We start from the raw sequence: 17,628 nt of genomic DNA, 5'->3' as shown, positions 1-17,628 counted from the left end.
GACGAACCTCAAAGGCGCACCATGGTGCACAATTCATCTTTGAGGTCCCAGCAGGAATTGGGTGACGAAGAATTTGGGGCTCAAGATGGTGTCCAATGCCAACAAATTGTACATATAGACTTCAAATTGTTGCCTGTACTCGACGACACTGCCCGTCTGATGAAGTTGAAGTAGTTTGTGCATCAGGGATTCAAATTCTTCAGGGCCAAACTCCTCTACCATGGCTTGGCGAAACAGGTCCCACGTGAGCTCGCCATGAGTCTGACGGAACGCACAAAGCCAGAGAGCAGCATGGCCATCGACATATAGAGCTGTTGTGGCCACCCAGTTGTGTACCGGCACGCGGTACAGCTCAAAACACGCCAAGCAACGATCCAACCAGACACGCGGAGCCTCGTCGTCGAAACGGGGAAAATGATGCTTGGGCGGCCTGACCGCGTACTCCTCGGGCAGAACGGGCGGTGGTGCATGCTCTGGCGGCGCCAGTGGTCCGTCGGGCCTCACGAGCAAGGGTGGCCTGTCGTTGGCGAGGTGCGCGGTCAACGCTTGCTCCGTGATGGTCAACGAAAGAGGTAGCGCGCACGGAGGAGGCACCGTACGCAGATCGGGCGAAGGCGACGCAGTGCGCGGGTCGGGTGGAGGCGGCGGGAGTGGTTGGTGCCATGACGCCACCCGTGCTCCGTGGGTGTGGAGCACCGCTGCCGATGGATCATCCACTTGCGACCCCGATGACGGAGCTAACGATGCCGAAGGGGACGTGACCTTGCGTACGTCATCCACATCCGCCTGGGTGAGCCCAATCTGCTTGGTCAGGCTCTGTAGCTCCCGGGAGACCTGGTTGTTGAAGGCCGTCTGCACCTTCGCGCGCTTGTCGGCAAGCACCTTCTCTTCGTCGAAGTGGGGGAGCAGCGTCACCATGAGCACGGTGAGATTGGCGGTCTGCCTCCCTCCCCCCATGGCGGTGAGGAGCTACCGCGTATGAGCGGAAGGCTTGGAGGGCGCCACGTCGCTTGCCCTAAGCGGATCGAACCCCGCGTAGGATTTTGTGCGCTTTACCGGAGTGAATCACACCTACAACGATGGATGTTACCGATCCGTCCAAGGGAGTAGCTGTGCTGCGGCGCAAAAAAAAAACTGGGCTCAGATCAAATGCTCTGATTATTAATTGTGACGACCAATTGGTTGGATTCGATTGCACAGAGAGGAATTTGGGGACGAGGAGAGGAAGACCACGAGGGGAGGTAGGAGAAAAGGGATGAGATTCAGATTATGAGCGTTTCTCTTGCTGATCTATCTCACGCGATCCATGTGTTTTTCTTTTTGTTTTTTGAGAATTCTCACGCAATCCAGGTGTTTAATACAAACACGCACCCTGGCCACATGCGGCCCACTGGGCTCAGCCCAAACTCACACTTGACCCTTTCTCCCCCAGAGTCCACTGCTCAGGTGGGGGGAGCAGGTGTGACATCCTGATGGGCTTAGGACGGCCCATCCAAGAGATAACACCGTAGAAATCGCCTGAGGTACCCAGAAGCTCCCATCAGAAACGCTCCTCAAGCGCAACTGGTTCGTCCGTCGTCGCGTACCGAATCTCCACCATCCCCCGCGCGCGCCGCCGCCTCCGCCGTCGACGATGGGTCTCTGGGACGCCATGTACCGCGTGGTGATGCGCCGTAACGGCGTGTACGTCACCTTCGTCGTCGCCGGCGCCTTCGCTGGCGAGCGGGTAACCCCTCCCTTCCCGATCCCCATCTTCAGATCTGCGCGTCCTCCTGCGCTTTCGATTCGGCCTCGTAATCTCTTGCGGTTTGATTTGGCTGCAGCTGGTGGACTACGGCGTCAACAAGGTCTGGGAGATGAACAACGTCGGGGTAATATTTTCTCTCCGGGGCCTTCCCATCGTTGTTCGTTTGACCTTTCGTGATCCGTGGGTTACTAGATCTTGCATCTCTGATATGGATAGTACGGAACAAAGTCCACATTCTTATGATCAGAGACATGTTTCTCGTAATTTTGTTTATCAAATCGGAATAATGTGGTGCGGTTCTTGTTTTTCCTGCGAAATGAGGGCATTTTCACATTGTTTGATTTCTTACTGCTGTTGATTCCTTTGTTTGAAGTGTGAATTCCACCTGCAAGGATATCTAGTTTGTGTTTGATCTTTGCCGCATCAACCAAATTGTTAAGAAGATTCCATTAGGTTTCTAATTTCTTCTTCTGAAAATCGCATTGAAGGTGGTATGCTCTGCCCATTGTTAATTCCAATGTCAGGGTTTCCTTATGTTCTTTGCTATCTTGCAATACTGAGCAAGAATGAGTATAGGTTGAGTAGACACAGCATTTCTTACTCGTTAAATGCATGATTTCTCTGCATGTGGATACTTATTTATGTTATTTTGCGTGTAAAGGCTCCAATAATTCTTGACAATGTGGAATGCCTTGGTGATATATTGTAAATAGCTAAATTCAGCAAGCTATGTAATTGTGTATTGTGTATAATGATCATATTGTATTATAGGGCCTCTCATAGTGTCATGGACCACAGATCATATGTATTCTTGTCACGCATGTTTAACAATTTGAGTGAGAGGAATGCATATTCCATACAGATATGCATATTGGATAGCATATTGACTGAGGATACATAATAGATGAGTTTGACTCACAGATGTATTCATAGCTTTTACCTACTGAAGAACAACTATATGGATGCACATTCACAGATGACTCACAGATGTATTCATAGCTTTTACCTACTGAAGAACAACTATATGGATGCACATTCACCATGTGTTGGTACAACATGCTTTGCACAATGTTTTTCGGTTACCATATATGTGAACTAATCTTTCTTTTATGTCCTTGCATGCTCTTGTATGCTCGTTTCACACTCATGTAGTAGTAGAATATAAGAAGTTTTTTCAGTAACTAGTAACCTAACACATCATATTATTCCAATTAGCAAACCTTCTGCGGTTCTCTCTTAAACCCCCGTTAGCCTATATTTCTGACTGTGAACTTTCAATAGTTCATATGTGCACAGAGTCTCTTTTATATATGTCTACAATGCCACAGAAACGAGTGCCTACACATTTTAATTTTAGCTTAGCACTGGGTGCTGGTCGAGCTTTTACAGAAATCTTGTTCATTGTTGCTGTATTTTGGTTAAGCTACCTCATTGCTCATTCATTGAGTATGATTGTGTACAACTTTGTGTTGCTCAGTTAATGCATATGCTAAATGCTTTAAATGCTGGGCCCACATGGCTTATAATTCTTCATTCTTTGGAAATGCAGAAACGGTATCAAGACATATCTGTTCTGGGGCAAAGGCCGGTTGAGGAGTGAAGACATTGAAGCCCAGATTTCCCATGATCTTTTAAGTGAAATTAGGCACCTTATAAAGCTCCATGTTTTGGCATTTTCCTTTGGCACAATAATATTGTAAAACTCTCTTGCTGGGTGTTATTCACTCCCTTTGAGCACTATGGCATCAATCTGTTCCACAGCAAAGTGATTGCTATGTCTGGTCCCTTTGGAACAAGTTCAATACTATCCAAATTATGAATTGGACTTCTTTCTAATGTCTTATATGTAATTGGCATGCTGTTGCTCGTCTCTTTTGGACAAGCTAATGAATATTTTGTTGATATATATTTTTCCTTGCATTCATCTGAAGGAGAGTGTGCTGTAGTTGTTGGCAACATTCTCAACTCTCAACCCTTTGACATCCATTGTTGCAACTTGATCTGATCACGCCTTTAGCCCGATTCTCTTAGTGACAACAAGTTTGATGTTTCAATTAAAGGCGCATGAATTCCTTATTTGTTGGACCCTAATATGTTTCAGTTTTATTGGCAAATATATTCTGCACCTATTGTTTAGTCACTCCTGGGACCCAAATGTACATCGGTGTTGCTGGCAAAATAGATTCAGTATCTCCTTTTCTTCGCATGCTTGGTATCATCTGTTGGGAAGTGCGTGTAATTTGGTGGTGGTGGGGGGGGGGGGGGGGGGGGGGGGCGGTTACATATAAGGTAATCGTGTTGTAGATGACATCTAAGTCTTGAAGCATGCGCCGAGTCATAAAAAATATTTCTTCTACATGGCATGGGCCGCCCCTGATGTGGCCCCGGTGGTGAAGCGACATGGGGTCCTCGGCCTGCCCCACCTAGCTGGGAGATGCCGTGGTGAGCAGTGGCGGAGGACGAAACTTTTTTGAGGTGGGGCGAACTCTTAAACATAACTTCTTTTATATAAAATCAAAATGAATAAACGCACAATAACAATGAACATCAATATTTTTATCTGGTCCTAAACAGAATAACAAATACACAGTGAAAATGTAAGCATACTTAAATAGAAGAACATCCTAAAACATACCGATAAGAAAGCTTTAGTGGCATCTAAAAGACCTGGGATATGGCAGTGCCCAGCCCATATTTTAGAAATTTTCCTTAATGTTACCGGGAACAAGACTTTGGAATATAGTAACTCGGTTTTTCTTTGAACATCAGTACAGACACAAGCGCTCATATACACGCGCATACACTCACTCCTATGAATGCACACACGCACACCCTATCCCTATGAGCACCTCCGAAAGACTGAGCCGGCATATCATCTTGAAATTTACGAAGTCACCGTAGGCACCTCGTCGTCGACGGGAACGTCTCCTCCCACTGAATGCGCATCGGCGAAAATCCTGAAATAAATCCAGGAATAAATGCAAGCATCAGAATTTGAACCCTGATGGGCTGGGGATACCACAGTCCCTCTAACCATCCAACCACAAGTTGGTTCGCATAACTCGGTGTTGATGATTGTATTGTCAAACCATTATTTGAAAATCACATTCTAATATATTTATGAAAAAAAAACACCTCTGCCCTTAGTACGTGCAGACCCTTTCCTTCTGGCCGCATCACGCGCGCTCTCCTGCTGGCCGTCGGCCTCACCCACGTTCCTATCTGCCGGGAACGTGCCCCCGCCCCCGTGCCGCCGCTCCTTCTGTCCGGCCGGTGCCTGCTAGGGTTCGTGTCCACCGGTTCGGGCTGAGGTGGAGCATAGCGTTGCGTCTCAAAGCGTTGCACGTGTCGCCGGTTAAATGCATTTGTTCAAGCAACTTGTTAAATCATTTTTTGCATGATTGCTTTTGAGATGAAGTGATAAAACGTCTGGTTTTGGAGTCAATCGAAGTTTATGAATGAGAAAACAGAAAATATATTATGAAGACTGAGATATGGTGACTTTGCGCACCTAGGAGCCAAAGGCAATTACTGGACTTTGCGCTCCATATGCAATATACTTGTAGAGTTTCTCTTAGTTGCAATTTTCTTTATTAACCCCCACCCCAACCTCACTCCACACACACCATCGTAAGATGTTTAAAGTTTTAGTTTCTCTCAGGTCAAGCTACATTTTTATAGACATTTAAACAAGTTCGACTTAGCGTAATCTATAACTTCAACTGTTTTAAAACGGAGGTTTTTCTAAAGAAAAAAGACAGAGGGGTTCCTAAGATTGTACTCCCTCCGTTTCTTTTTACTTCACATATAAGATTTGTTTTAAGTCAAACTACACAAACTTTGAGCGAATTTATATTAAAAAATTATCAACATCTATAATACTAAAGTTATACAGTGTGAAATTTAATATATATTTTTGTGAGGGAGTGTAAAATTTAATTTTAAGATGCATCTAATAATATTGACTTCGTATTGTGAATGATTATATTTTTTTTCTAAAAAATTGGTCAAACTTTATAAAGTTTGACTTCAGACAAGTTTTATATGCAAATTAAAAAGAAACGGGGGGAGCATCTCTTTCTCGTTCATATGTTTAGCTTCGAAAACCATCCACACTGGAGAGCTAGTCTGGAATAGTGTGCATTCAAAACTTTTGAAAGCTGTTTGAAAACTTCACATGTGATCATCTGGTAATAAGGAAATTTCGATCAAGCCCATTGCTCAAGCCATTCCCACCTATATTATGAGTGTCTTCAAATTTCTAGCATCAGTTTGTGATGATCTGATACGTATGATGAGACAGTGCTGGTGGTGGTGGGGGGGGGGTGTGGAAAAAGGTAAACGGAAGATGGTTTGGCTTAGCTGGGAGAAGATGATGCTCCCCAAGTCTATGGGTGACATGGGGTTCAGAGATATGCGAGCATTTAACCAGGCTTTGTTGGTGAAACAAGCCTGGCGTTTATTGGATACCCTGAGAGCTTATGTGCGCAGTTGATAAGGGCAAACTATTTTCCGAATGGCAACTTGTGGGACAATACTTATGCGTTATGGAAGGGCATTGTGCATGGTCTAGACTATTGAAGCAAGGCATTATTTGGAGGGTGGGTGATGGGTCGTTAATTAAAACCTGGCGGACCCTTGGATACCACGAGGCCATGACTCCAGGCGCATTGCGCCAAAGCGCAATTGAAGGTTTAAATGGGTGGCTGATTTCTTGGATGAACATGGTGCATGTAACTTAGAACGGCCACACGCTCATTTTTGAGAGATGGTTGTCAGGGAGATCAATAAAATTAGAACATCCCCGAGAAATAGACAAGACTTCTTAGCATGGTTCTCAGAAAAGTTGGGCTGTTTTACGGTGAGGAGTGCCTATCGGTTGGCTACCAGCAACACGAACATGGCGGTCACAATAGGGGCTTCGAGCAGTAATCCAACTGGGAGACGACCAGTTTGGCAGTGCATATGGGGGTCGCATGTACCTCAAAAGATGAAGATTCTAGCATGGAAAGCTGCCTCTGGAGCATTAGCTACCAATGTTTGCAAGAAGTACAGGCATATTTCAAAAAGATCAACGTGCTCACTTTGTTGTAGAGAGGAAGAATCAACTTAGCATGCCTTGATCGCATGTGAACATGCAAGAGAATTTTGGGAACGTATGAGAGGAAGGTGGCCATTACCTAATGATTCCGCGCTTATTGATACAGGGAATGAATGGCTACTAGACCTTTTTTTAGAACGAAGGCTCAAGGGGGAGCCCGGCCTTGAATTAACAAAGCCATCAACCCGCCAGGATTACAACCATTGCATTACAAACTCGAACAAACAAAAACAAGAACACGGCAAGATACAAGGGTGTTGGTAGGCAGCTCTCAAAACCTCACACACTGCAGCTAGTAAGATAGCACAAAGATAAGCACAAGCTGAAGCACGCAGAGGCCCTCGTCCACACAAGCATCACCAGGGAAGAAGAAATGGGGCTCCGGGAAGCGCCCGCTGTCGAGGATAGGCTATGTCGGCACCAAACAACCAGGCCCTGGAACAACATCTTCATCCATTCCACTGTCGAAGGAGGCCCTTGCCTCCTCGCCTGGCTCGAAAGGCGCCGAACCGTCGACATATGGGTTGCTCACCCTAGAACATGGAAAGAAGGATGCAACCAGAAGGAGTAGGAACAGAGCACACCCTACATGACTAAGAAACTTCAACAGAGGCACCGCATCACCGCTGCCCACTGACGACCTCTGGAGAGGAGAAAGATGCCGGTCAGACAACAACAGGATGTCCAGGGAGGAAGGAGCAACGATGCTGCCGCCGCCGCCACTAGGGCCACACTGTCGCCGCCGCCTGACAACCACCACGCCGCAGTGCCCATAGTCCAAAAAGCATCCAAGGCGACGACTTCACGAAGCAAACGGCGCCAAGAGCACCGTCGCCGCCCAACAAAGTTTGGGTTTTCACCCGGGATGCTAGGGGAAGGGGAGGGTGGAGCAAAAGATCTGAATGGCGCCTTCAAGAAGGGGAACGGCGTCCATGGACGTCGCCGCCATGGATTTCTCCCGGTCAAGGCTCCACACCACCAACACCACAGCCAGCTCCAGGCACCAGAGAACCATGTCGACCCGGTCCAGATCTGACGCGGTGGAGCACGCAGGGCAGCAGAAGGGGAAAGGGGCGGCCAGATCTGGAGCCGCAAGAGGCCAGAAGCCCCACCGCCGGCGCCGCAGATCTCGTCCGCCGGAGAGCTTGCTGCCCGCGCAGCCAAGCCCACCGGACCACACCCACGCCACCACCAGCCAAGGGGACGGTGGCGCCTCACCGAACGAGGCCGCCGCCCCGAATTCCGACGCCCCCCGCTAGAGAAACGGAGCAGCAGAGGCCCCGCTGCCACCTTCCTTGGCCATGCATCGGGCTTGCCCGGCGGATGCCTCTGGTGGCGGCGAGGAGGGAGGGGAGGAAGGGGGGAGGCAGCGGGGGCTAGGGATGTCGCCCTCGAGCCGCCCGAGAGGGGCGACGCGAGCAATGGCTACTAGACCTACTCGCTAGCCGTGGACAGTATGAGCGGGACTGCATCATTATGCTAGTCTGGAGGATTTGGTCCTTGAGAACGGATAGTACACATGGGAAAGATGTCCCATCAGCTCAAGTACCTGCTGATTATCTTCAAAGCTACTCCCTCCGTCCCAAAATAAGTGTCTTGAGCTTAGTACAAATTTATACTAGAGCTAGCATAAAGTTGAGACACTTATTTTAGGACGGAGGGAGTATATGTTATCACTTGAACTGTCTAGGAGATACAGTATAGAGGATCTTATGAAAGGGAAGATGCCGGTGATGGAAGTGAGGCCGGAAATAGAAAGAAAGAAAGCAACAAAAACTTTGATGTGGCCGGCAGCGAATCGTGTCGCCTTGTCTGTGGATGGATCTTTCTTAGGAGTGGACGGCACAACGGCAACCGACATGATCTTAGACGACACAACGGTGGGGTTATCTTCGCCACATATCGATATATTTTTAATTGCAACGACGTTCTTGAGGCAGAGTTGCATGATATCATGCAAGGTATAGCATTGGCGTTGCAACATACTGAAACTCCTGTTATTGTCCAGTCGGAAGCTTTATCCGAGGAAGGCCTCTCGAGATCGGCATATCGTCATTTGGTGGCAGAGATAAAGTTCCTTATGTAAGAAAGAGTTTATTCCCATGAAAATCAAGCGTGAGCAAAATAGGGTGGCACATCTATTGACGTCGTATAGTCAAGTAGAAAGTAGTATTGTTGTATGGCTACATGGCGCACCACAATGTAAGAAGGATATTTTGCCTCTCAATTATAACCCTATTATGATGGAATAAAACTCTTTTCAGATCGCAAAAAAAACTTTCACATGTGGGAGACATTTGAAACAGTTTTCTGTTCAAAAATTTAAATTGTTTAAAGCTACACATGCTAGAGACATTTGAAAATTTCCATATGATAGATGCTTGCTCCCCGCAAAAGAAGAAAGAAAAGATGCTTGCTGTCGAGGAAAATACAGGTTTTCTTTTGAAGCTGAAAATGCACATACCAGGGCATCTCCAACACTGACCCGTAAATTTGCTTTGACATTTGTCCGTGAGTAGGGGGATCAGCCCGCGGACACGAATGCAGGAGATGGCCATCCAACACTCCCCGCATACATTTCAACCACTGTTTGAACTAACCAGACAAAATTAATGCAAACACGACGGATTCCATACAAATAAGATGACATTCATTACATTTTGAACACTTTTCATATAAACCGGACGTAATTCATTAGATTTTTCAAATAATCTATACTAAACCCTACTCTAAACCTAATCTAAATGATCACCGATGTCTGTTTCCCAAGTCCGGCCATGAGCCTTGAGAACTGAAGCTCTGACTCTTGCCTTCATCTTCTTCAGTTCCGCCTCGGCGCTTTCCAGCTCCACCTCCGTAACCTCCTCCCCCGAAGCCCTGGGAGGTGAAGTTGTCTGCCTCCATGTCGACGCCAAGCGGTTAATTGGCCGACGATGTTCAGCCCACATAGTTTGGCTTCAGCGGGAGGGGAGGAGTGGTGGCCCTCTCGGGACCCGAGTGGCGGCGACGTACCATGCAATACTCTTCCTCGCTACCGGCGACGCCTACGGATGGGCCGGCTTCGTGGTCGTGGCGGGGTGCGGCCGGGCGGAGCTGGCAATGTCCTTCTCATTGTCGCTCTTGCCCCACACATCATCCGCCGTCTCGGCGAACTCCCTGTAGGCGGCCTCAAATTCCGCTTGATGGAGGCGGTACCGCCAGCGATCGCGGCGGATGTCGCGGCCGAAGCGGTAGGAGTCGAGCAACACCTCCTGCTCTGCTGCACCCACATCTGACACGATGTCCATGCTGATGTCTAGTTGCTCCTCCGCGCGCCGGTGCTCCTCGAGGAGGTCGAGGTTGTAGGCATGGCCGGCCTGTGCCTGTCGAAACTTGGCCTCCTGCTCCTCCCATAGCATGTCTATGTAGTACACATGGGCCTCGCCGATGGTGAGGCAGACATGCACTGACAAGGAGGGTGGCACCGGATCGTCCTCCATTGCAATCGCGACGGCCTCCGTCTGCTGGCGACCTGCCAGCCAACAACAATGGCGGCCATCTCCTTCTTCTGCTCTGACGAGAGTCCGTCCCAGAGGTCTTTGGAGTGCGAGGAGGCCATGGTTGGCTGGTGCGGAGAGGAGAAAGGAACCGGAGGAGGATGATTGCGGCTATGGTCGGGGCTGGAGTTTATATAGTGGGCAGATGCCAATGGTGGACGGCAAACAGACGGACGGGTGGCGCCGCAGTAGGTTCCTCGGTAACCACGTTTCATTATTGTAGGGCGTCGGACGGTCGTGGTGTCGTTTGAACGCGGAGCAGTCGCATGCATTGGGAAGCGGCGCGGGCGATGCTCTCTCGGCTCGCGCGCCGCTTCAATGGCGGTAGAAGTGAGAGGTTGTGTCCACTCTAGGCATGAATGCGACGTTGACACTTTGAAGCGGTGGCGGGAAGCACGCGCGGGCGAAGGAGGGAGTTTGGGTGGATGAGGGCAATCAGAAGCGGACGTGGCAGCGGTCCGGACACTCGCAAAGCCCCCACTTTATCTCCGGTTTATAAGAAAAAAGATGTGTCCAAACCACCGAGCCAACAAATACAGACGTGTGTTGGATGGCAAAACACATCCATATCACGTGGTCTAGATATATGCAGGTAGTTTGAGAGTCCGCGTTAAAGATGCCGTTAACCTCATGGCATCTGATCCTATGTGTATATGGCGCACTACAGGTGTGTCACTAGCATCACGCCATTAGAATTTTATACTAATGGCGTACCAGGGAGTGCGCCGTTACTATCTGACTTAGTAATGACGCACCACATAGAAGTGCGCCATTAGTAATATTTTTTTATTTTTTTTCCATTTTTTTTCGTTTTTTTCTTAATCTCGGGTCACTATGGCTTAATCTCGGGTTAATATGCTTAATCTCAAGTCAAATCGCACTAAGTGGTCAAACTTTCCGGAAGGTCACCCATCCTCACACTACTTCAGCCCGAGCACACTTAACTTCACAGTTCTATCCAACCCCAACACCACCTCACTTAACAGGCACTTGTTGATATATCTATCATATCAATCCTATTAAACCTTGTTGATGTATAGGACTTTGTTCATGTTCATGAGTATGATGAAATTTTGAAAAATATTTTAAATTTCTCGGTCATATTACGTATCATTTTTTGAAAAAAAATTCAAAACTATTTTTTTATGTTACTAGTGGCGCACCTAACAAACGGTGCGCCACTAGTAAGTTTGAATTTTTTTTTCCATTTTTTCCCCTCTAGATCTTAACAGCCCCGTAACTTTTTTGTATTAAGTTTTTGAGGATTTTGAAAATGTTTAACGGGGTTCCCCCGGTTAAATTCGGATGTAACTTTTCGAGTAGATGATTTTTCATATAATTTTTTTTAAATCCGAGTTCATATGCAAAAGTTATGCCCATTTTACAAATTTCAGAGAGATTTTGCAAATAAAGTCGAAATTCATATTTGTAAATTTTCCCAACAAGTAGACCACATATCACATGAGAAACTTTTTCTTATTATTTTGACATTTTCATCATTTTTTTTATTTTTCTTAAAACTGAAAAGACGGTCCACCGGGGGGTGCATTCGGTGGAATTTTTAGGCCAAGTTAGTAATGGCGCACCGTGGGAGTGGTGCGCCATTACTAGCAACTAGTAATGGTGCACCACTCCCACAGTGGCGCACCGTGAATGCGGTGCGCCATTACTAATTTAACTAGTAATGGCGCACTATCCCCTGATGCGCCATTACTAGTTAAAAAAAATAAAAAAATTGTTACTACTAGCGCACCGTGGATGTGGTGTGCCATTAGTATTTGGACACTAATGACGCACCAACACATGATGCGCCATTAGTATATAGTAGTGGTGCACCACATGTGTGATGCGCCATTAGTGTCCATATCATCTATACCCCTTTTTCTAGTAGTGGGTTGATAGCGAAACGTCTAGTCTCCTCCGTCTCCATGGCCCCGTGGCGTTAAGGACGCCGACGACGGCACCATCCCTGTGCACCCTCCCACGGAGTACGCCGCTGCCGTGGTGTCCCTCCCGACGAACCAGAACCATGCCAGCGACAGCAAGCTGAAGCGGCGCTGCTACCAGGGCGTGTGGGTGCGAGAGGAGTGGGCATCAGGCATCATGGCCATGCAGCGCAGCTTCACGGCGCGCCCCGGCGACGTGGTTCTCGCGAGCGTTCCCAAGAGCGGCACCACGTGGCTCAAGGCCCTGATGTTCGCCACGATGGCCCGCGCCGCGTGCCCGCCGGCCAGCCCCGCCCACCCGCTCCGCCGCCTCAACCCACACGACTGCGTGCCCCTCGTGGACAGGCTCTTCGCCGTCGGCCGCGAGGCTGTGCTGGACGCGCTGCCCTCGCCGAGGCTCATGTGCACGCACATGCCGCTGTCGGTGCTGCCGCTGTCCATATCCAGAGGACCCTACTGCAAAATCGTCTACATTTGCAGGTAGCGTTGTTGTATTAATTATTTATATTTAGTTCTAATGGGATAAATACAAGTCTCTTTAGATATTTCACTATGGACTACTCTCTCCGTTCATAATTACTTGTCTCAGAAATGAATGTATCTAGAAGTAAAATACGTCTAGAACATCCATTTCTACGACAAGTAATTCCAAACGAAGGGAGTACATATGAAATAAAATAAGAGAATCTGCACTCTAAAATATATTTATATATGTATGTATGTAGTTTGTATTAAAATTCTAGAAATACTTATATTCAGGACCAGGAGTATAACATAAAGGACTTTAAAAGAATGCAGTCCACAATATTTTATTCGAGTTCTCCTTGTGAATGATGTAGCCCTTGCTAAACCTTGAAATAAAGAAGCCATGATGCCCCCCCTCCCCCCCTCCTCAAAAAAAGAGAGAGTAGATGACATCGTATGTGCTCGTTGGCAGGGATCCAAAGGACATGGTGGTATCGTTGTGGCACTTCGTCAATGGTGCTCAACCTGACATATCACTCCAGGAGATGTACGAGACTGTCTGTGAGGGCACAAGTAACGGCGGACCTTTTTGGGATCACATCCTCGGATACTCGAGGGCAAGCAATGCAGAGCCAAACAGAGTGCTTTTCCTCACCTACGAGCAGATGCTTCAGGATCCGCTGGACAAAGTCAGGAAGCTAGCTCAGTTCCTTGAGAGGCCATTCTCTGACACACAGGAGGAGGCCGGTGTCGTTGCAGAGATTGTTGAGCTCTGCAGCTTGGAGATTCTGAAAAATTTAGAGGCGAACAAGAAAGGCTCCCAAGGAGTGTTCTTCAAGTTCTCGCATGACTCCTATTTCAGGAATGGGGTGGTGGGAGACTGGGTGAACCACTTTACGCCTGAGATGGCTAAACGTCTGGATGCGATATGCAAGGAGAAGTTCCGTGGGTCAGGCTTCACTTTCTAGTGATGCTAGTTGAGTCTTCTTTTCTGCAATGACGTTGTTCCCGATGTTATGTTTTTTTATGTTGATTGTGCTATGAATAAATCGTTCTTTGCACCATTGTAGTCTTTCATATCGTACTACTATTCCAAACAACCCAGATCTTAAACCATAAGATATGCATTGTAGTTGTGATTATACCTATTGAATTATTGTTTGCTTCCTACACCACATATTTTCAAACATGTACATCACTTTTAGAAAATACAGCTGTATCTCGACCTTCGGAGGATCAGGAAATCCACGGTAGGCATCTCACTTCCATGCTTGTCAGTTGTCACGTATGTCGACGATGTGTTATTGATAGGTTGACCGACATCTGCTTTGAGGCTCAACGTGTCCCGGTTGACGAACCCATTAGCCATTGGACAACATTGTGGGTTCTAAGAGCATCTTCACTCGCCCCCACCCCCCAACAGACCCCCAAGGCCTTATTTTATCGCCGGCGTCTAAAAATCGGCCCAGTCGTGCCCCTAGTAGCCCACTTTTCGTCAGTTACGGCCGAAATTTGCGCCGGCGGACCCAGATCAAACCCGGCGCGCTGGGGGCGTCTGGGGGCGCCGGGGGAAGCATTTTTTGGCGCGAAAGCCTAGCAGGCCCGCCGAGTCAGCGACTAGCCGCGTCTCGTCTTCCTCATCGCCTCGTTTTCCCGCGGGGAATCAATGCCAAGGCTGTCGCCGGTCAGCCTTCCATTGATTCCTCACGGACGACGCAGTGATGGCGCGACAATGTGTCATCCCCTTGCCCCCACACATACACACACGTCGGCCGCCCCCCGACGCCGCAATCCTTCTCCCCGTCTCCAGCCACCGCGCCTATGGGAGAACGGTTTCCCGGCGATGGAGCGGCGGCCAACGGCTTCGGCCACCGCCATCTGCACGAGTGGGAGGCCTACCTTCTCCATGAGGCCAACTACCCGACGCCGCCTGACATGCGCGTGTCAGGGCAGTGGAGGCCTAGCGCCTGCGGCATCTCCCCTCCCTCCCCCCCGCAGCCCGACGCCGACCGCTTCCACGGCGAGATCACGCGCGTTCGGGCCTCCCTGCCAGAGGAGGTGCGTGGCCGACCAGAGTACGCCACCAACAACCACGCCAGCTGGGTGGCGTACTTCTAACGCCACCACGAGGAGCAGGTCGCCTCCACCAACAACGCGCCGTCGCGGGGGCGCCACAACGCCTACGGCCGCCGTTTGTGGTGGGGTGTCCCCGGGCGCACGGTCCACTATGTCCACGAGCACCTCGAGGGCGACAATGAGCCGTCGCTCGAGTACCTGGCGGCCCCGGCCCCCATTCCCCACTGGAGCGGCGGCATTTGGCTGTCGAGGCGCATGGCGGGCGGGTCGTCCTCCTCCTCCCGCTCCTCTGGTTCGCTGGCGCTCACCAGCGTCAAGGCCGAGCCCGTGGAGACGCCGCACGGGTGGCGCACCCGTGGCGGCGGCCTCGTCATCAACGAGGGCGGCCGTGGCTCCTCTGCACCCTCCTCCTTCCGCCTCGTCAAGCCGAAGACGGAGCCGGAGCTCGTCGCCGTGAAGAGCGAGCACAACGACATGGCGGTCGACAATGAGGCTGCCCTCAAGTGGGCGCACGAGGACTACATCCAGATGGAGATGGAGCGTCAGCGCCACGCCCTCCAGGAGATCACTGCTTGGTGCCGCGGCCGCGACGAGGGCGTTGGCGTCGTCCTCGAGGACATCAACGACGACACGCCGCTGCCAACCAAACCCGTCCTCCAAGGCGACCCAGGGCAGAGGAGGAGGACGACGACAACGACGACTACAGCGCCTTCGGCAAGCTCTTCGGCTTGTAGGCGGGAAGGTGGACGGCTCGGCGGGCGGCGGCGCAGTAGTTTACGTTTTAAATTATGTTTTCAGTATGTAAAAACAATGGATGGCCAAATTATGTTCTAAGTTATGGTTTTAAATTGAATTTCGCCGAATTATGTGTCGTGGTTTTGCCGAATTTTGCCCGAACTTCTTTTTTAAACAGCGTGTGGGGTGACCTTGGGGCAGCGGCTGGAAACCTACCGCCCCCACACCGACTTTATCGTCGGTTCGTCCCCAGGCGGCGCTATTACAAGCCCCCCCCCCCCCCCCCCCCCCCGAGGGGGGGAGGGGGGAGGGGGCGAACGGCTGGAGATGCTCTAAGACACATGGGACCATCTCTCAGTGCTTACCCATTTAGGACTCCTTTCGTTCATGAGATTCTAAAAGCGCATAAATAGGAAAAACATATAAATATAATAGAAATGCACGCCTAAAAAATTGATTGGTACACGTAGTACTTCTATCAACTTCCATGTTTGGTTCACTCTAACTGAAAAAACATAGAAATTTTAATAAAGATAAAAATTTAATACAATATGTTATTATGCAATTAGGGATCTTAGTCTCGTTCTTCATTTGCCCCATTCTTTTGAACCAAAGGCACAAATAGTATCACCAAAGGCACAAATAGTATCACCATACACAAGAATTACTCCTACATTTTCTCTCCACTTTTCCTTAGAACCAAAGGAGTCCTTACCTTTTCCATTAATTTCCGTGGCTCAAGCAAGACCTGAGTGCTCATATTGGTCTTAGGGCTTGTTCTTTAACTCTCCACAGCCAACTTCTTGGTATGAAAAATGGAGCTGAGCCATCGTTTGGGAGCGTAGCTTCTCGGCAGCTTTCTACATCCCTGGGCATCGAGTACGAGCACTTCATGGCATGGCCACTTCCTTGTGCGCTCTCATCGCTGGTGCTACCACCGCGCTGCAAATACAATAGCTCGCTTCATCCTGTTCCTCCCGTCTCCGCCCCTCGCGCTCTTCAACCTTCCCACCCCCTGCTCGTCGATGTCTACTATACAACTTCTATTTTTGTAGACTTTGTTGGACCTTAAAACATAGAGTTTTCTAGGACAACTACAAATTTTTTTTGAGTGGATGACTTAAGGTTTACCAATCGGTGGCAGGTGTAGGATGATTGTATTCTCCTCTCAAGCAACCCCGCAATAATATATGAGAAGTCTCTTGTGTTCCCAGCAAACCTAATACAATTGCCAATTGTATAAGTGCACTAGTTTGATGAAGAGATTGATAATGGTAGATAGGTGCTGTGGATGGTGATAATATTTCTGCGTTTTCTGAACATTTAAAAAGAAGTCCCAAAAAAGTTGGGGTAGACTAGACTTGAAACCCGTACGATCTCATGACCAACTCATGGTTCTGACACATGGATAGCATGTCGGGGACGCAGTAATAACTCAAAAATTTCCTACGTGTCACCAAGATCAATCTAGGAGATGCTAGCAAAGAGAGAGAGAGAGAGAGAGAGAGAGAGAGAGAGAGAGAGAGAGAGAGAGAGAGCATCTTCATACCCTTGAAGAACGTTGAGCGGAAGCGTTACAAGAACATGGTTGATGGAATCGTACTCACGGCAATTCAAATCGCGGAAGATCCGATCCAAGCGCCGAACGGACGGCGCCTCCGTGTTCAACACACGTACCAACCCAGGGACATCTCCTCCTTGTTGATCCAGCAAGGTGGGAGGAAGTTGAGGGAGAACTCCGGCAACACGACGGCGTGGTGGTGGAGCTCGTGGTTCTCCGGCAGAGCTTCGCCAAGCTCAACGGAGGAGGAGGAGGTATAGGAGGGGGGAGGGCTGCGCCAGGGGTTGAGGTACGGCTGCCCTCCCACTCCCTCTATTTATAGGATGAAGGGAAGAGGGGGCCGCCCCCCCAGATGCATCTAGAGGGGGAGGGACCGCCAAGGGGGGAGACTTGCCCCCCAAGCTGGTGGGAGGCGCCCCCACCCCTTAGGGTTGCCAACCCTAGGCGCCTTGGGCCCTTGG

The 17,628-nt window shown here is 49.2% G+C and overlaps 1 protein-coding gene and 1 pseudogene across 1 annotated transcript; both read left to right on the top strand.

The window, feature by feature from the left end:
• The first annotated feature begins 1,420 nt into the window (after positions 1–1,420).
• On the top strand, positions 1,421–3,671 carry LOC123132050 (cytochrome b-c1 complex subunit 9, mitochondrial). The gene is made up of 3 exons (XM_044551801.1): positions 1,421–1,726; positions 1,824–1,871; positions 3,297–3,671. The coding sequence occupies exons 1-3, from the start codon at positions 1,634–1,636 to the stop codon at positions 3,345–3,347; spliced, it is 192 nt and encodes a 63-aa protein (XP_044407736.1). The 5' UTR covers positions 1,421–1,633; the 3' UTR covers positions 3,348–3,671.
• Positions 3,672–12,312: 8,641 nt separating this feature from the next.
• Positions 12,313–13,818, top strand: LOC123092742 (cytosolic sulfotransferase 8-like; annotated as a pseudogene).
• The last annotated feature ends 3,810 nt before the right edge of the window (positions 13,819–17,628 follow it).

Source organism: Triticum aestivum, chromosome 1B (genome assembly GCF_018294505.1).
Source record: "Triticum aestivum cultivar Chinese Spring chromosome 1B, IWGSC CS RefSeq v2.1, whole genome shotgun sequence".
NCBI lineage: Eukaryota > Viridiplantae > Streptophyta > Magnoliopsida > Poales > Poaceae > Triticum > Triticum aestivum.
This window is presented reverse-complemented; position numbering and strand designations above follow the sequence as displayed.